Source organism: Stigmatopora argus, chromosome 15 (genome assembly GCF_051989625.1).
Source record: "Stigmatopora argus isolate UIUO_Sarg chromosome 15, RoL_Sarg_1.0, whole genome shotgun sequence".
Classification (NCBI taxonomy): domain Eukaryota; kingdom Metazoa; phylum Chordata; class Actinopteri; order Syngnathiformes; family Syngnathidae; genus Stigmatopora; species Stigmatopora argus.
The window spans coordinates 10,838,393-10,858,899 of NC_135401.1; the positions used below are offsets into that span (position 1 = coordinate 10,838,393).

A 20,507-nucleotide genomic window follows, 5' to 3' on the forward strand; every position below is an offset into this window, starting at 1 on the left:
ACACACACACACATATATACATACAAATTACCAATTCGATTTGTGTTTCTCTTCCCATTTGCCATATTTCATAGTATTATTTTAAGTTTAAAAAGAAAAAAATATTGATTTTTTTTTACATTGGAATGTCATACTTTTATCGTAATACAACCCAAATTGTGTTTGAACGCGCACACAAACACACACACACGCAACCAAAGATCATCATATATATGAATTACACATGATCTTATGCGGTTTATTGTTATTTTCCAGTTTTTTCTTTCAGCAGGGAGGTCACAGCATCTTTGGAGCCAGTACCGAACTCACATCATGATGAGATCCGGTGGAGAGGAGCCTTGTGTATGAATGTTTGTGTGTGGATGCATGAGTGTGTGTCTGTGTGTGTGTGTGTGTATGTGTGTGTGTCTGTGTGTGTGTCTGTGTGTGTGTCTAACCCTTCACTACCACTTGAAAAGTCTCATTTAATCATTAGCGTGCTCTCCCCCTCAAGAAAGAAAGAAGAAAAGAAAAAAACAGATTCGAAGAGAGTGATGCGAGGAGGGGCTCACAAATTGCATACAATACAACAGATCACAGTTTTGAAGGCTAGCACAGATGAAAATAAAATAATAATAAAAAAAGCACATACCATTTATAAGACGCACACTGATTGTCTCTTAGAAACTACATATTGATTCTTTATAAACACTTTTTTTTCTTAAATAAAGTAGTGCATCCATGTCCACGCGGCATCCTCATCGTTGCGGAACAAAGAAGCTTAATTAAAGGAGGTTCGGAGTCCAGGGTTCTACTTCCATGGAACTGCGGTCAACCTGTCCTCAACAGGTGAGCGGTGCATTGATAAACATGGATGGTTGGGGCCAGGTTTGGAGGGGCTACAGGTGAGTGGAAAAAGTCAAGAAATCTCGTTGCCAGTGCTAAAATAAATTAAACCTCTCCTCTAAGAGGGAGGGTGTCGGGCCCCAAAACGTCCCATCGAGGGCCTCCTTCAAGTTTTATTGAGGCCCCCAGTGTCCGTCGCGGTGGTGTTCACAGGACCTGGAATTTCCACGACGAGGTCTGATCCTTATAATCCAAGCAATCGGCATTGAAATTCAGCTTCCACGACGCCGCTTGGTCTTTATAATCCAGGCAATCCGCCGCGGAGTTGAAGCCCAGGCCGGACGTGCCGTAGCCCTGCGTGGACAGGGACGCCGGGGACTGATTGAGGTGGCCCGCCACCGCGTTCGTGCTCATGGGACTCAGCGTGGAAGCCGGGCCGGACAGCTGGTGGTGCATGGGGGCGAGGTAAGAGCCGCAGTCCATGCCCCCGAAATAGGACGTGGAGCCGGCGTAGCCCTGGCCGTAGCCCGAGGCTTGCGTGTAGGTCATCGGATACGATCGCTGCATGCACGACGACGAGGTAGACAGCGGGTCCGAGAGCGGCGAGATAGAGGCCGGGCTCCAGATGGACACCGGCGCCGTGCTGCTGGAGATTGCCGGCACCGTGGTGTTGCCTCCGCCGCCGCCTCCTCCGCCGCCGCTGCCGCCGCCGCTGCTGCTGCTGGGCGGGGTGAACTGGCCGCTGGCGCCGCTCTCCGAGCTCACTTCTCGGCTCGGGGAGCTTTTCTTTTTGGCCGGTCGCGCCTTGTTCTGACCGCCGTTCTGCTGCTGCTGTTGCTGCTGGCGACACTTGGCCCGTCGGTTCTTGAACCAAACCTGAGAAAACGTTCCGCTTTGTGTCATTTCGCGACAAAAAACTTTTTCTTTTTCTTTTAAAGGAAAAGGGACGCGCAGTGAAACTTTCTCAGTTCAAACGGGGTTTTATGTACGAAAAAAAGCCATTTGGATGTAACTCTCTAACAGGATCAAGGATTTTTTTTACTTTTAAATTAAATTGTGCATATCACAAATGGGTGTCAACACGATTCACTGATTTTTCGATGCATGGAGGTGTTGGTGAAAATGTTAAATATTTACATAGGCAAAGATATATGTATTATTGCCAACATAAGTCCGTTTAAAAGACTATTGTTGAAAAACAAACAATTTTGTCAACATCGTTTAATGGATTGACTGTTGTTAAGGCTCATTATTTCAATGTAATTCATTAAGAAATATTACACGGGTTAATTAATAAGAACAATGAAGGACATAACATGAGCGACCAAACAAAACTTAATTATATAAGAAATCATCAAAAGTGGAAAAAAACAGGCACATTTAATGAGTGTGCGGGAGGAACCAAATAAGTGTTTCTCCCCTTCGCTAAACAATATTATTTGTAACACAAGCACAATTATTGACCCAAAATTCCAGCCTTGATTTCCAAATCCTTGCAGTTCTCTTTTGTTTAATTGTATCATAGTTATTTTAATCCAGAACATCATGACAGTCATGCATCGAAACAAGTTTGTGCGCTTATTTTTTCCTTAACTCATTCAAATTTCCTGCGCCAATAAATGTAAAATCCTATGTTTTATGCCTCCTCTTACATACGCACACACCCACAGACATTATTTTTTTACTCTAAATATATCCTCGAGCAATCATCAATATTTACACTGTTTTTATTTCAACATTTTAATGTTTCTAGCTGCGCTCACCTGTACACGGGATTCCGGTAGGTTGATTTTGAGGGCTACTTCTTCGCGCATGAAGATGTCCGGATATCTCGTTTTGGCGAACAACGCCTCCAAAACGTCCAGCTGCGCGCGTGTAAAAGTAGTCCTCTCTCGTCTCTGCTTTCTTGGCGTCGCTGCAACAGCGAGAAAATGACACATTGAAAAAAAATAATAACAAAGAGAGTTATAAGACGAAATGCTCTTCAACAAAACAAATTAGTTTGCAAATCTAATTAGAAATCCTAAATATTGAGACTGTTTGAGCCAATTGGCCTGGTTGTATTGAATGAAAGATAAACAGCGGTTCATTGGATATTTTATTTAACTTCCTGGAAGAAATGAGCATAGATTTTTTTCATGGGATATTTTAGTTAAGCTCTTGGAAGAAATGGGCATTTTTTTCCTGGGATATTTTCATTAGGTTCCTGGAGAAAGGAGCATTTATTTTTTCCCATTTGAACAGGTGATGCTTACCTGGATAGCCCACTGACGGATGTAAGAGGTCCATTCCAGACGTGGTTAAGCTGAGTCCATTGACTGTGTAAGGTGGTTGCTTTAGATACGACATCATGCTAATATTTGTCTGTTGGCTCAAGTTGGAAAAAATGTTGAAAACGGACGAGGAGCTCCTAATAGGAACCTGACGTGGTCTTCTTGTCGTGTCCTCACACCCCGGAGAAACCTGCAAAGAAAAGTCAACTCGGTGAACTTTATATCAATCAACAAACACACTGACCCAATATACTTTCTTTTTCCATTTAGGGACAGATGACAAAACCATGTAGGCTATTTCTTTAAAAAAATGATTTTAAAATGGATTCTTATATGAATTGTTGCACAATTTTATGAGTGGATTTGAAGCAAAAAAATAATATTTAATATGGATGAATCAATTTATTAAAGTGGGAATACCATAAGGTTTAAAATGTAATGTAGAAATGACAATGGCAAAATGCATCATGTCAACATGGCTGTCCTTCATCCGTTACTGATCGTTGCTTTTCTTTGCTTTGTAACGGTTTTTCTTTTTAACCCCCTCGTCCCAATCTGTCACGCTTAAACACACACACAGACACACACGCACACACACACACACACATGCGCGCGAACCAGTTGCACATTCCCGCTCAATAATCATCATCATCATAATCATCATCGTCGTCATCAGCCCTGCCGAGTTGAATTATCATATAATGTAGATAGATTTTCTTCCCCCTTATTTTTCGGATTAATTAAGCAGATAATGCAAGTGGCAATTTAGTGATTGCAGTCCAATGTCTTCATAAATATTCAGAGTATTTTTCAATGAATGTTTTTGTAAGTTAGTTTCAAAATCATGTTTTTGTTATTTATTGCACATATTGAGACAATTCGGCGAGATATAAAGTCAAAGGAAATTCGTTTCTTGTTCATTTTTCCTGCTTGTTGTTTATTAAAATGAATGATATGTTGGATTATTGTCCATCGAATACATTGGTCAATGATCTGAGATCTTAATTTGAAATACTGGAGGCCTAAAATGGAAAACGGATGGTCAAATTCTTAGTAACGACAATATCTAAATCATATTTTGATTTACATTTGTTCAAATATGTTTTTTTTCAATCGGAGTATGAGTATTCCTGAAAAGTTGACTTACTTTCCTTTTAAGAAACATTTATTCTTCAATATGCCTCCATTAGGCTGCGCAAGTCTCCATGTTATTCTTTTCATTTAATCCAACAAGTATGTTTTAGTTCTTTTTTTATGGCAGAATTTTCTAAACTTATTTAGAATTTTATCAACTAAATGATCCTCCAATTGTTTATTAAAAAAAGAATTCTTTTCAAGGGAATAACAAACTGAATACGCTCCAAGATTTGAAATTCCACAATCGGTCGTGCTATAAACGAATTCTCAGTGAGACGAAGGTCTAAAAAAATAACTAATAATAATAATAAAACTCAACCCACCTTTCTCCCAGAGAATGAAAACGTCTTCTGTGTCCACACTGCGCGAGTGATGGAAGTCAAATTGCATCAACGTCCTGCGCAATATCGCCCCAAAAAATGCCCCAGCATATAAAGAAGGCAAAATTAAAAAAAAGAATCCGCAGCGTCAGAGCCAGAAGTTTGACGTGGAGTGTGTGCGTTAGGTTTTGAAGCAGGGCTGTAGCAGCAAAATGATGAGGAGGAGGAGGAGGATGATGATGGTGGTGGTGGAGGAGGAAGAGGAGGAAGAGGAGGAGGAGGCAACATAGGATTTGTTGGTGTGTTGGGACTGAAGTGCTTGGAGTTGGAATTTGTACAAGGAGGCAGCCAATAGGAGTGCAGCTCCCTCACACACTGGTGGAGAAGACCCCCCCACCTCCTCCCTCAACCCAGCCCCCCCACCAGATACTTTTTGGACGCACCATCCTCATCCAATGGCCCTGCGAGAGAAGTGGAGTTTAAAACTAGAAATCCCATTTCTTCACCAAACTCTAGGATGAAAATATGCCATTTAGAAAATGCTCAACGTTAATCAGATGATGGGACATGTCTTTTTTAAAAAGTGTATTCTGAATTTAACTTCAGTGATATTTCAGTCGGTCCCGATAAATCAAAGATTAAAAATAAACAATCCAAGTGATATGCAGAGAAAGAGTTAAAAAAAATAGGAGAGAGACGCCTTCCTCTCACTCACGTTTGCGCGACGTGTCGCATGCAGGGGGTAAAAAAAAGAGGATTTAGAGATTTATTTCTTTAAAAAGTGTCCTCTCATCCGCAGAGCAGATGTGTGTCACTACAGACTGCAGGCCTGCGCCCACATGCAGCTCCGTGAAGAAGAGGAGTGTATGAAGATGTTCCAACTGCAAGGTAAATAATTGAATAATGATTCAAAGTTGCAAATGTGACATTTATTGCCATGCCTTTAATGACATGACATTTTTATATTTGCTCCAGATCAACAATAGTGTTGATATGCACAGCTCGCTGAATGCTGAACACACACATATTCCAATCATGATTATTGATAGTTTTTTTGTCACACATTGGATGCTTTTGCTATAGCAATGGAGGCCTAACCACATTCTGTCTCTTTTCACAGATTTAAAGGCGAAGGAAGATACGTATTTTTTTCAATGGTCCCCACAAAGTTGGATTTTTTTCCAGCTTTCATTTCAAATGCAACCTAGGGATTTTTTTGTGTCATTCTTGGGAAACGCAGCAGGAGCACAGGTAGCCTTTTTTATTATTTCAGTATTTTAGTATATGTTAGACAAAAATGTCAGACAAATTGACATGATTTTTTTAAACGTATGGTAAAAAAAATGTTGATTATTCCAGTTAGTCATTTTTTTTAAATATCCAAATGTGTACGAATTTCATTTTCAGTCTGTTTCAAAACACAAACATTAAAATAAAAAGCAATACATCATCCATTTGAATCATTTCGAATTTTCTCCCACTATATGAAAATAACTCTGCACGAGCTTTGCTATTTAATCCGTTTCAAAACAACACGGCATTAAAAAAAAGATTCCCCTTTGCACATTTTTAGCAACGAAATGCGAATCAGGAGTAAAATTGTACTCGGACATTTAACAATAAAATACATTTTCACGCTTTTGAAATAAAATGCGCTCTCGCCGACCTTTTTCTTTTGCATCCGAAATCATATCCGTTCATTTTTCCTGTGCGCGCAAAATGAGCGCGTGCGGCAGTGATGTGGCTGTCCAAGTACTATATAGCTCAATAATTGATGAGCTGGTAAAAGCGGGGCGTCCGCGGGGAGTGTGCGTGTTAAAAGGACGTTTAAAGGCACAAGGAGTTAAGCGCCCCTGGCGGGCTCCCACCGCCTTTTATCTCCGCCTCTGCTGCACCCCACCTGAGGCTGCGCATTAAAGCAGGGGTCTCCTCCAACCTGTGATTCCCACTTTGTCTCACTGCACCCACTTTGATAGCCACGAGGGGCGAGCGAGGGGCTCAGGGGTGGTGGTTTGAAGATTTGGGCTAATTAATAAGTCATTGGCAGCGTCTATGCACATTATAGGCAATGTGAAAAGAAGACATGATGGAATAAATATATGGATCATAAATAATTGAGGAGAGCAAATAGAAGACAAGCTGTTGAGAAATTTAAATATGGACACATACACATCTGTCACATATATTATACAACGATGCTCCTTGTTTTATATTTGCATGGCTGAAGAGGAGGAATGTGTTGGAGGAATTTATTCTGAGCTGAAAAGAAGGGAGAAAAATGAATACCCTGCAGTTTTCTTTTATGATTTTCGACTTTCTATTTTAGTGGCACTTTTTTCTTACAAGTCTTTATAAATATAACATCAGTGGAAAATGGTAGCAGAGTCTGTTGGCTTTGGCAGGGACATTTCCCCCAAAAAATATTCACTCTTGTGTGACCCGCAGCTAAGTCAAGTCTTTATGATACATATTGCTTCTGCGGGCTGTGTGTGTGTGTGTGTGTGGAAGAAGGGGATTTAAACCAAATGGGAATCATCTCGAGCTGTGTTTAATGAGCTGAATAGGTACTATGGCACTTTTTATAAAATAAGGTGCACTAAACACACTAAATCAGGAGTGTCCACACTTTTTTTCTCTCCGAGGGCCGCTTTCAGAAAAATAAAAGGATGCGAGGGCCAACTTGAAATCCTTCTATACTTTCATTTGAAAGGATGGAAATCGGGTACCAAAGAAATTATGTTTTTAAAATGTATTTTTAAACATTGACTCATTGGTGGCTATTGACGGCGGTTGGTGCCCAATCCATTTTAACCGGGAGGGTCATTCGATCGTGATGCATGATTATGGAATTATTTATCCCCACTTGAAATGGGTTTGAGGTTCATATCTGTCAATGGCAGTGATTGGCTTTAATCCCACTAGCAACAAAATCATCCTGAGGTGTAAGGATATTGTAAAATATATCAGAATGTTTACATTTAAAAAATGAACCAAACATTAATTCACTGGAATTTAACAATGGATTTCATGTGATTAATTGAATTAATCATTTGTATCACTCTACAGCACTGATAAATGTATTTACACTACTCAAATGAACAAAGAGTAAATGTCTGTGATAAGTCAAGAAAATAAATCATCATAAATTTATCTAACTACAACAATATACTGAAAACCCGATTGGAAATGAATGAGAGATTTAGGTGACTACCTCCATCTTGTGTTAAAGTTAAAAATTCCAAAATAATATAGGCTGTATTTAAGATTCTTTTGTGGGCCATATTCAATAATATTTAGTACATTATTTTATGCAGGCCAATAAAAACTGGGCAGTGGGCCTCAGGTGGCCCACGGGCCGTAGTTTGGACACCTTTTACTATATTAACATGTAGTCCATGCATATTATACTAACAGTTTTTTTTCCAGTATTGTCAATACTACACTAAATCACATGCTCTCAACAAAATTCATAGTGCTGTAACTCTTTTGGTCAAATTATTTAAATAAACCTGATCACATCACTATTTTAACTTAATTGGCCAAAGCTTATCAAACTCTTCCATAAACAAATCATAATGCAGTTGTGTTCCAAAATTGTAAAGATTGGTCATAAAACCTGTAGACGCCTCCAGTGCAGCTTTCACTTTTTATATGTAATTGAAAATGCAACATAGAGATTTCGAATCATGTGATCATGTCAATTTGGCAGGATAAACCCAGATGAAAGTGCACGGGGTGGTACTACATTTGTTTCAATCTACAGTGGACAGAAACACACAGGGGGGGCTTTTATAAAATGTGGTCGGAAAGGAGGAAGAACAATCATGGATGGAAATTGTAAAGCTATGTCTTGTTGATTATGAATGAGTTCACAAAGTAGTTCACCTGCATCATCAGGATATTTGGAGACAAGATCAGGAAACTTGTTGCACATATTCCCATGACAAATGGTGAATGGTAAGTGCTGTAATGCTCAATACGTTGTTTTTACTGTCTATTATATTATATATATATAAACCAAATGAGAGTGAAAGGGGTGCAATATTGCCCTGAAAAGAAGCTCTCATAAGTGACACAAAGTGGCTGAGATGTTTCTTTTCACTGCTTTAATATCTTTTTGTTGTGAAAGTGATGATGAAGATTTGGGTGCAAATGCGGCTATGGATTTTGACTGTGATACTTTTTAAAAATGTTTTTATTGCACATTTATCTGTGTGCTTTAGATGCTGTGTCAAAAAATATTTTATATTGTGTCTAATGAATGGTACATGGCAAATCAGAATAACAAGCGTAGGTGAAAATTGTGAATGTATAGTCAGGTATTTTGTGAACATAGTTTGACTTGTGTTTTATGTGGATTGGAGACTTTAAGACATTTATTTGAGTAATTGTAAACAATTGCAATAACAAAGTATAAGGTCTAACAGAGTGTACAGGTACAAAAATCATCAAAACACAAGAGGAAATTCAAGTAGCCAGCCACATTGTCAAAGTTCAAGTGAGAAAACCTTTGTTGGAGAATTTCTTTGTGTACGTGAGTCTGAGACCACGTTCACATAATGCCCAATTCCGTTTTTAATTGTCTTTTTGGTGACTTACTTTGTGAACAGAATGCAGCGGCAAAATGACACGCATGTGCACTGCGACTAAGCACGTGTCCCAGTGTTCACGGAAGTATATGGTCCTTTCGAAATGTCTTCACCTTGACTCTTTTGTGGAAATTTTGAGGATTTCCTGATACCGCAGCCAACGTTTCCTTAACCTGATATCTTCACGTGTGACATCAAAAACAATGGTGGCCAGCCAATCGCAGGGTGGTTTGTCCACACTGCATAAAAATATCACGTTCTATATGTCGAAAATGGGCAAAGAAATTGGAATTGACCTACATACAGTGTGAACGTAGCCCAAATACTTTTATGTTGCTAAGAACAATCATAAACCTTTCTTTATCAATGCTGAGCAAATGTGGTCCCACAAGGCCATGACAGTGTTTGCCAAGTTCATGCCTTTTAATTAGAGCTGTAATTGTTGTTATGTTGTGTTTACGCAGGAGTTCGCCTACAAACAAACGGATGCAATTAAATTCCCTGTCATCATCACGAAAGAGACGAGGGAGTTGAAAGGACTAACACAAGGTCAAGTCAAGGTTGACGGAAGATATAGAAGACCGCCAGCAAAGACACTGAAGTGACCTCAAACTTTTGAGTCTTATTTATTGCAGGAAGTCAGGTGTGTGTTAAAGATGCACCAATACCATTCTTCCGCACCCAGTACAAGTAATTGCATTGAGTACTTGCCGATACATTGTCTTCATAGAGATGAATTCATTCCTACTGAGTATTGTTGTTTAATGTGTAAATATCTGTTAAAGATTTATATGTATATTTACGCTGGTGCGAAATTGTTTGTCCAGGGTGTTCCGCACTATTGCTAAATCTTGTCAGTGGAAATGAACCTCAAGAAGTATTTGTTTGATTAAATAAAAAAAAATTCTAAATAAAAAATGAAATGTAAAATATCACTTGTAAATATGGCTTTCAACCAGTTCAAAATTTTAATACGTTTTTCCATGATTTTCATAAATATTTATCTCTAGATTAATTACTTATCGACAGCATATTTTTGGTCATTCTAAATAAATAATATGTTCGAGTTTCACATTATACAAATTTCCCTTATTACTCATCCACACCAGAGAAAAAGCCTAATTGTTATTTTAAACAAGCATGTCAATGAATCTCATAAAACTGGGGATAGAAAACACTGCACTTTTGGTAATGTATTTGAAGCAGTTTTTTTACGGTACATATTTGGCATTGTTTAAAAAAAGTTCTGTGGAAACTTCACCAACTTTGGAACATTTATTATTAGAAATATTTTTCCTGACCATAGAAAATGTTCCATCCTAAAGGAGTTCAAATGGAATGGATTTGTCTATCATCGTCATTGACAAGAAATGACTTACTAATTGTAGCCTTCTTTACACTTCTTGTGTGTATGTATATGAATTTTCAATAAAATAAAATAAAAAGCATCAGCTAAGCAAAGAAAGTTTAAGCTACCTTATTAACTAGAGGCCCAAATGTGTACCCTCTAAACCGCCATGTTTTAAAAGCACCTGACTATATAACCCATGTGACCACAATACAAGAAAAACACAGACTACCGTCCAAATGACCCATGTGGAAGTCACGGCTGAAACTTCGACTTCAATTCCTGAATTAAACAAACTTTAGCACCAATGCGTCATTAACTCGTTCACTTTAATAGCCCTGATGTAAATCTCTTGGTTGTTTGTTTAGTATGATCAGGAACTTGGACTGGAATGTCAATAAACTGCTTGAAACAATCAAATGTTGATTCCTAATGTTCACTATCTGCTCAGCAGAACACAGTATCTTCAGTAAAAACGTAATAGTACAGTGGCAGTCATAGTATTTGAGTTTTTAGTACTGACAGACATATAGTGTCATTCATAGACATTCTAGTGTGGGTGAAACCCTGTGCAGTGTGAGTGTTACACAGTGAGTGAAATTGTTATTTGCAAATCCAGGACGCCTCTGTAGGCGTCCTGCGTGCACGTGCAGGTGTGTGCACGGCGTGCTAAAAGCTGCCCCGCAGACCGGACCTGCGGAGTCTTCAAAGGAGACGCAAGTCAAAGTGGGGGGATTTGTTCAGGCTTATTTGGCAACCCAGGATTTGAATAGGATTCTGGGAGGCATCCATAACACATTTGAGAACGTTACATTGTGTAATTTCATGTTTAATCCCCATAATAATGTATTTTGGGGGAAATGGTCACAGCACTTGTGCAAGTGTGACTATTCATGATTTATCAAATGCGTATTTTGGAATGTGTGCGTGTATGGGGGTCTGTAAGGTGTGTGGCTGTCATGTTGGAGAGCTCCTGAAGAGGAGACTCTTTCCATTTTAACCTTCCTCTCCACTGTGTTTTGTTGATCTGACCTGAATATGTGATAGGGTCAGTGTGTGGGCTTCCACTGGGATTCTTTTGACCCCCCTCAATTACAACCCCCACTGGATTAGACCTCCCTGGAAGGATGGTTAGTGTATGTGCACACTTTATTTGCCTGTAAAGATCAATAAAAGACATCCTTTTGGGGGGGTATATCGCTTTATAATTTATGCAAAATGAATATATTTATCCGCCTTGCCTCATGCATGTCATTGCTTCTTTATGAAGAGGTTAAAAATATACTTTGTTCCTTAGGCCTTTTGTTGACATTAAACATCCAAAGGTGTTACTAGGTAGTAGTTATCATGCACATTATGCATGCCCAAATACAGAAGAGCTTATTTAAAAAAATATATGACTTTATTTAGATGATTGAGATCATTTTATGTTGGTTTAAGTCTTCAAAGTATATTAACATACATTTTTAAATTTGTGTCTTTCTATTAAGAAAATGTGTGGTAATTATCCATAAGAATTTTTTTTGTGACACTGTGAATTTGTTTTTGTTTTTATGTAATATTTTGTTTTTGTGAAGCAAACTTTAAGAAAGGAATATACATCATTGTATGCATTTTTATGTTTTGGTCATCATTTATTTGGTTCTACTTTGTTGATTATTAATGAACTGCCAATATATCAATATAACAAATTGGTTGACGGTGAGCCTGTTTTGGAACTACTGCTTTTGCTCTTTTCCCAATTTACAAATAGGCTCATTTTTGTAGCTTTTGCTAGAGATGACTATAAAATGAAAATGTGTTGTTGATACAACTTGCCTAATAGTTCTGAATCTGATTCAGTGTATTGAACTGATAATTTATTGATTTTCACTATCATTTATATCATTTTGTGAGAATTTAGAGGCGTATTGTATGGTAAAACTTTTTAAAATATACTCATCAGATTCTAGTTAACAGGAGAGTCCAATTCATTTTAGTCCATAAACCACATTGAGCCAAATTTAATCTCGAGCGGGCTGGAGTAGTAATTTTGTAGTTTAATATATACAACACTGAGGTCATAGACAGCAACATGTACTACTTAGCTGTATTTCCCAGGATTATTCTTGTCTTTAGAATTAATTTACCAAATATTTGGCCATTTCAGTTTTCTAACTCAGTCAAGCCCCAAATATTAGAAACAGCTCTTTGAACAAAGCAGCTAAATTGCAAATGATGAAAAAATAAATATAGTATATTCCGATCAGCCAATATGTGGGTGTAGATGCTTTAAAGCCTGGCACAGCGTGCATGTGTGTGTGTTGTGTCCAAAGCCCACTTTATTTTGAATGACATCTTGGCGATACCCCCAGCTTCTCACTTGGACTTCTCAAGTGTGCCCCCTGTTAGTGCCAACAGTGCCAATTCCTCCTCACTCTTTAATATCTATCTTTGGGTCTTTCTGGCTTTCACCAGTGAAGACTCCTTCATGACAGTTGGACATCGCCGTCGCTTTAGGGAGACAGTGGCAAGTGCGTTCCCAGACTCAGGCCTGTGGGGAATCAGTGATGGCTCGCCTGTCAGCCGGCCCCTCCCCTGCAATTAAGAGAGTAAACACAGCGCCCAGCTCAGCTTGGAGAACAAGAGGGAGGGCAGGGAGGGGGCCTTACGGCTCCTGTAATACCACTGCTTGAGTTGTCCACCAATACCTCTGGATTGAAGAAAATATTCATCAGATGATCAGGTATAATAATAATCAGGAGAAGCCATTTAATTTTCTCTATGAGAAGCTATTGAAGTGAAGACAACATGAAAAATATGAGCGCCCTAATGGTGTCATTGGTCAAGGTTCACCACTGCGTGAGCAAGACAAAGGGAAAATAAATGTGCTTTGAATTTAAATATCACCTTCTAGGGTCCATGATATTATTGAAATATTCAAAAGAAAATAAATGAACTATTTCGCAGAAGCCATCAAAAATACTTTTTTGGCTGTCCCAATTGATGAGCTTTGTAAAATTGCAAATTGGCTGCTGCTGTCAGACTGTCCACAGGCTTTCACTTGGTCACCTGCTCATGCCATTACTTGTCGCACTGCAAAATAAATATTTTTTTAAATTTTATTTTGTACAGCAGCCATCTTGCGGGACCTCATGCAATAATTCTCAAAAAGGGAGCAAAATGGGAACTGTCGTATTTACACATGAGCATGTTTTTTTAGCATAGCATCACAACACAAAGCAGCCCACCTCTAATCCACCCTCCTCCCTTTTCACCTCTCTCCTGGTTGCTGGGGGTACTGGTCTGTGCCTGCTGGAATTTGTGGTGGGCTGGACTTGTAAAGCATGGCGCTCGAGACCAGCTTAGCAGTGGTGGTGGTGGGTCACCCCAACAGTCCTAAAGCCCCTCCAATCTCACCATGCAGGCAGAGAGGCTGGCTGGGGGAACGTCAAGACTGGGAGACAAGGAATGTTTGCGGAGGACCTGCCAGAAAAGTGCCATGCGGCGAGCGACGAGCCACCTCGACATAGAAGCAGAGCTCTCGGCCAATGGAAGCTCATCCCGTCTGTGTCATTGGACTTGTGCTGGATGCTAAGTGAGCTGACATGCAGACACTGTGGCACCACATCTGACTGCTGGGACCTTTGTGACTTTGAGTCAGCCTCTCTTGAACAGAATGCACCAAATATTGTGCATGGTTAGTTTCAATTGAAATCACTCGGGTGTACATCAACTACCATCTGTCTCCATTACACGAGTATGATCACCATGCCTTAGTTTCTGTGTAAGTACATTTTAAATCAGATGGTGTGCATCCGCATGTACATGTGGTGGACAGAGAGAGCGCAAATGGAGGGGTCCTGGTGCCATTGCCAAAGTTTTTTTTTTTTGCCAATTCAAGACAGCCATGCTGCAGCATCATGGACCACAGCATGCAAAGACGTGAGGCAGATGGGTGCAGTGTAGCAGCCTAACCTCCCCTTCGCATCCCAAATGGAAGGCGGCAGTGGTGGGAATGGCACCGAATGAGAATGTAGTAGCTTGGAGTGATTTTCGGGGGCCGGGCGAGAGCGTGTTTCGGGAAGCAGAGGGCAAGTCATGTCGTCTCGAAGTCCAAGCACAGGGCCACAAGCCCAGGGAAGCGAGGCAGCATGGCCCAGCGCCTGCTTAGACAGGCAGTCACTGCATTGGGCCCTGCTCCAGCTCAGGCCCCCTCCCAACCCAGAGAAGCCCGTCTGGCCTGCGCTTAAGGGAGTCAGCCGGCCGACCCCCAGTGGACCGGCCGGAGCCCTACATTACCGGGCCCTCTCTCAGGGAGTGCTGATTTCCAAACAGCAGCATCCCCCCATTGGAGGGGGGGATTTGGTAGCTACCTCCTCCAGCACCCTCTGGATGGGCGCCCAGCCTAGTCTGTCACTGATGATAACCCCCACCTTGCTACCAGGCCATTGAGCCTTCAGGGCCTGTGCAGGTCCACACATCGCCATGGCAACAGTCGTATTGCCATGCACACAATGTGAGTGGGCAGCAAGCCAGGTGCTGCCAAATTGGGACGAAGAAGGACATCTTGGGGGACTTCTCAATCGCTTTACCTTCATTACAATATGCCTTTTCTCTTGACAATTGTCATTAAAGGGTACTTACGGGAAAAGAAAATACTACAGAGAGCACAAATTACTATTACTATATCAATATTAAACTGCAGTAATCACAACACCTTGATCATCTCCATCCCAGTGGAAAGAATTTTGTCTAAATAATGAAAAAAAAGAAGAATTACATTTTTGTGGTGTCTCATAGTGGGGAAACAAAACTATAGATGCCAATACTTTTAGATAATGGCTGACAATGTATATCTAGTATATTTGACACAATCAAATGTGAGTATGCCAAATTTCCCAACCAACTGTGCTCAAGTCTATTAGCGTATGGGTATAACTCCTTCATTAATTTTATGAACCACTTATCCTCACAAGGGTCGCGGGGACTGCTGGAGCCTATCCCAGTTAACTACAGGCACCAGATGGGACACCTGAAGCCAATCGGAGAGCACAAGGGGACGGACAACCATTCATGCTCACATTCATATGTTTGGGAAATTTAGAGGGTTCAACCAGCCTACCTAGCATGTTTTTGGGATGTACGAGGAAACCAGAGTTCCCGGAGAAAACCCACGCAAGCCCAGGGAGAACAGGCAAACTCCACACAGTGAGGACTGACCTGGGATCGAACCCTCAAGCCAAGAACTGTGAGGCAGACGCGCTAACCACATGGTTGCCGGGCCACCGAATTTTATTCAATTATTTAGTTTTAAATTTACTTAGTTCTTGTTACGCATGATAACCTTAATTTAACCTTGAGTTGATAGCAAATGTGGGGTGAACCTATTGTATCAGACTAAACACGGGCTTCATTATTTTATATTTCGAATCGTCAGTGACACAGATTTTTCAATTGAGCCCCTGCGTTGCATAAGTTCCTTAGCCCCACCATCAATCTCTTTTTCAGGCCCATCACTGACAGAAAAATAGCAAGCCAAAGAAAAAGCAACCTTGGCCCAGCTTGCGTGATGTCATGCTTGACAGTTTAACCTGAGTATTTCTCTGCTCCTTTAAAACACAATTTCCCCCAAGCGTTATGGTGAAATTCCCGGCGCGCCACCATATTTTGCAAGACTTTGCATTACTTTGTATCCTCCCACTACTTTTTAAAGGCACTAAAAACCATCCTACAGTTTGTTTTGCAAGCTTCAAATTAAACCTTGAGGGAAGAATTGACCTGATACATTGCTTCTGTGTTTAAAGAGACCTTGTCACTGCAGCATTAAGCTTGCGTAAACACAAGTAGTTCAACGACATTCACAGCAGCCACCTAAAGTTGACTCCACGCCCACTCTAAGCCACTGGGAAGACTCTATAAGTGGCTGGCTGCTGTTTACTGAAAGTGGATATCTGCTGTTTGTTTTCTTGTTCTGCCTCCCGACTGTAAACACTGCCTGGATTTCCTTGAGTGCTGTTTTAAAAGGCGCATGTTGGTGCCTGTGCGCCATGTGTTATATTTGCTGATAACAGGATTTACTCCAATTGCGACTCACCAGTTAAGAAAGGTTAATTGTCAGCGCAACCGGTAGAATGGCGACATGCAATAATTATTAGCCTGAGTTGCTTTATTATTTTGGGATGCTAATTAGGCATTAAGCGTACTCTCCTTTTTGGATCACCACTTCAATTGAGTGTTGAATTGGATGAAGTTCACTTTGACATCCATTTATCTAACTAAAGGAATGGTGTTTTGTAGATGTCCTTACCGTGTTGTTGACTAAGAAACCCGAGAGATATTTGATCCCAAAATTAGCAAAAGGATATTAAGAGATTGCAACATGGAGTGCTTCTCAATTGTAGTCGACTCGAGGACAGTACGTTTAAGCCAGTTTTAGTGGTTCGGTAATTTCAGTACACATCAAAAAGGAGCATTTAATACATACAAATATGTGTGTGTGTGTTTAAATGTTTGAAGTCTCTTCTCTGTTCTATATTTTGGGTGCCACCCATGTGGATGAGTGTGGCAGTAAGACGAGGTGGAAAGTGACATGGAACGAAAGCAAGAGATCAAGGCACGGCTGCCAGTGCATGTCATTGGCCTACACTCTCATCGAATAGCCCCGTGCTGCTTGTGTTGCTGCCCAGACGCAAATTAATTTGGACGCATGGAAAGACTGCGGTGCTGGAGACTCGTCTCCGCCCTTTAAAAAGAAAAGACACCAGTGGAGTGCACTCCTCTAGCAAAGGGGTGTGTGAGGATGGCTTTCAGTGGACTGTCTGGAATAAGATGGGTGGGAACGCAGGACATGCTTGAATGTGCTTGTCCTGCTACGATGACAAGATGGCTCAGCCACCGCTGTGCCACCGGCCAACCAGGCCCTCCCTCCTTGTTCCCCCCTCAGGACAGCAGTGAGGTAGGAGCAAGGGGAGGGAGTGGACAATTTATGGTTGGCCGGTGTTTAATCTCCTCTTTGGCTGGCAGCACATTCTTTTACTACATACCATGTTCACTTTTTTACCCCAAATCTGGAGCTACTCCGCTCTAGGTGGGCTTCAAATGATATCAAGGTGGTTGGGGAGGAGAGAGGATTCTCTTGACCAGCTCTGAGATGGAACATGACTCGTTTTACGCAGGCCAAATTGGATCCGATTGCCTCAAGAAGTAAAGGCGGATTGAGTGAAGACCTGTATTTGCTGTACAACTAAAGTCAATGGGCTTTATTTTTGTGGAGGAGCAGCAATGCTTGAGTGTAAAAATCACTTCATTTTGATTTTCTTACCTGCGCAAGGCTGCCGTATCTGTTTGAATTTTTTTCTGACCACCCTGAGCAAAACTAGCATGAACTAAAGTTTGTCCTTGAGTATAAAGGTCAGATTGGCGATTTGGTGGACATATTAATTCTTTTGAATTTTCTTATTGTCCTACAAGCCTGTTTAGGCTAAAACTGGTGTTTTGGATTTTCTTCCTACTATTCAAAACATTTTACCAATGGCCACTGCGCATGCATTGGGTTAAAAATGGCGTGTATTAACTGTTTTATTTTTTATTGAGTAAACGCTATGTTTTTAAAGCTACCTTCAAAGCAGAGTGTTGATTTGTGACATCATGTATTTATACCACAATTGTTTGATACTACTACATATTAGTATTTTCTTAGGGAATTTTCTTAGTACGTTTTTCCTTTATGCATAAAAAAAAACAAGCTAAAAGGACACCGTTCAACTTTGGCTTTCAAATTTGCAACACCGGCACAGAAAATGAATACATAAATTGGATACAAAAAAAGCGATGAATTTCTTTGCTGCCGCTGACGGTGATATACGTCCAATCCATTTCAAGTTGGAAGTTTGGCAACCAATGACCGAACATTCATTGGCTACCAACCCTACCACTACAAATGAATCTCCTAGCGAGAAACTCAGTTAAATTCACAGCAGAAGGATGAAAAGAGCCACATGATTCTACGCCTATCGCCGTCAATGGCAGCCAAAGAGTTAAATGGAGTTGCTAATTTACAGCGGTAGTTCAACTAATGCGTACACGTTTGCGTGTGAAGGGATCGGTCAAGGCAGGGGGGCATCTTGCGCTTCAGCGGGCCCTCGTCAGCATGTCGTTAACCTCCCAGGGTTGAGGGGAAAGGAATCATTCCCGTGTGTATGCTTAAAAGTCAGGGTTTGTTTGTAAGGATCCTGGGGAGGGCCGGACCCCCTGCTGGCGTACAAGGTAACAAAACAGCAGCATGCTAACTGAAAGGGTGGAACTCCTGCATGCCATCTTAAGTCGCTTCAATACAGTCTTGCACAATTGTTGTGAAAATCTTAACCCCCTGCAAAATAGTCTTGGCTGGTATAGGCTGAGTTGAGTGTGGAATCTGAAAGGAAAATAGATATGTAAACTGACATTAACTGAAAAAATACAATTTAACTTCAAATAAAAGACAGGAGGTCAGAGTAAAAAAATGTAATTGGTGTGTTTTCAGTGAGAGTAATAGTTTGTTTAGTCTCCCAAAAAATTATGTATTTTTTAAATAATTTAACTTTATCACAAAACTTAAAGAAACATCAAAATGTGTTAATTTTTAGGTATTTATTTTTTCTCTTTTCAGGTTGAGAAGTTCCATTCAGTTCCAAAGAAAAGTCAGGACCGTTAACGATATTTCAAAGAGAATGTGTGTTTGACAAAAATTAATTTTGTTTTCTATTTTTTTAAGAATTGGGATGTCCTCCAACCAATCAGATGATAGGAAATCGGGGCCGATAATGCGTTTTTTTTAATGTATTGATTGAAAATGTTAGTATTAAGTTGTTGGCTGACATTAAGATGGTGATAGAGGGCCAATCCATTTAGACTACATATGACTCTATATCTATATGTTATATCTACCTACAATATGTTGGCATAACTTTTTTCAAATCGGTAAAAAGTGGGGGGGAAAAGAAAAACTTTTCGCCTTCATTTTTCCTAGGCATCGACACATGGACTCACAGGAAAAAATATCACACATCAGGACATCCCTGGTTAATAAGCAATAAATACATTGTTGGACTTATTCAATGCTACAATGAACAACGCTGACTTTGAATTCAAAAATATTGAAACAAAAATGAATGAAATAGTTGTTTCTGTTTTCCAGCTAGCCAGTGAGTGCCACTCAGTCAGTTAATGAGAAGGGGGTTGTTTTGGGGTGCGGCGGGAGCAGAACAAGAGCTTGCTAACTTTTGTAGTCTTGTGATCAAACAGCAGTGGTGACTCTGCAAACTTCTAGACCCCCTCTTTTCACCATTTCTTCTTTCCCGGCTCCCCCTCTTTTTCTCTACAGTAGTCATGCCCCTCACCATTTTTTTCCTACATCTTATCCCTTTTAATTAGAAAGCAAATTCTGCAGCCTGCAGAGACCTAATCCCCTACAAGGCAACAATGCACAGAGTGGCTTTGAACAGCCCGACCTGCAACCCTCAACCCCCCCACATTGCTGGACTTTCATGGGGAGATGGCAAAGCGGGGCGGGGGATGTTTTCATCCCAGAACATTATTACTTAAAGATATACATGGTGCTGCTGCTCTATTTGAGAGATCACACATTTGCATTTGCCGAACGTAAGAGTAATTAACAACTAAGTGACACGCCATGTCTGTGTATGTGTGCCAACTGAGTCAATCTCGCCTGGGCTTATTTGCATATATATTAATGTCCCTTATTGTATAGATTAGATCCCATTAGTTGTGGTGAGCGTGCTAGAAGGTGCAGCAAGGATGGCAAAAGTCTTGTTATTATGTTTAAAATCATGTTTAGATTGTTAGCGGGTAAAGAAAAAGACGGGATGGGAGGTGGAGGTTATGACTCTGGAGCAAGGTTAAGGGTGATTAGAAACTTGGACTAAACTGACAAAAGACCCAGATTAGATTCTTTAAGCCCAAAAAGGAAAGTCTTTTTAAAAATAGAACTCCATTAAGTCTGCCTGTATCAGCCATTACCAGCATTCAGTTCTTA

General features: G+C 40.4%; 1 protein-coding gene and 1 long non-coding RNA gene across 2 annotated transcripts; one reads left to right on the top strand and one right to left on the bottom strand.

Annotated features, from left to right (window-relative positions):
- Positions 1-211: 211 nt before the first annotated feature.
- Positions 212-4,903, bottom strand: otx2b (orthodenticle homeobox 2b). The gene is made up of 4 exons (XM_077621608.1): positions 4,559-4,903; positions 3,081-3,288; positions 2,589-2,740; positions 212-1,701 (listed from the first exon to the last, which is right to left on the bottom strand). The coding sequence occupies exons 2-4, from the start codon at positions 3,175-3,177 to the stop codon at positions 1,033-1,035; spliced, it is 918 nt and encodes a 305-aa protein (XP_077477734.1). The 5' UTR covers positions 3,178-3,288; positions 4,559-4,903; the 3' UTR covers positions 212-1,032.
- A 93-nt stretch (positions 4,904-4,996) lies between these two features.
- LOC144089863 (uncharacterized) lies at positions 4,997-10,382 on the top strand. The gene is made up of 3 exons (XR_013305207.1): positions 4,997-5,443; positions 5,676-5,806; positions 9,609-10,382. It is a non-coding gene; the product is annotated as an uncharacterized LOC144089863 (long non-coding RNA).
- Positions 10,383-20,507: the final 10,125 nt, after the last annotated feature.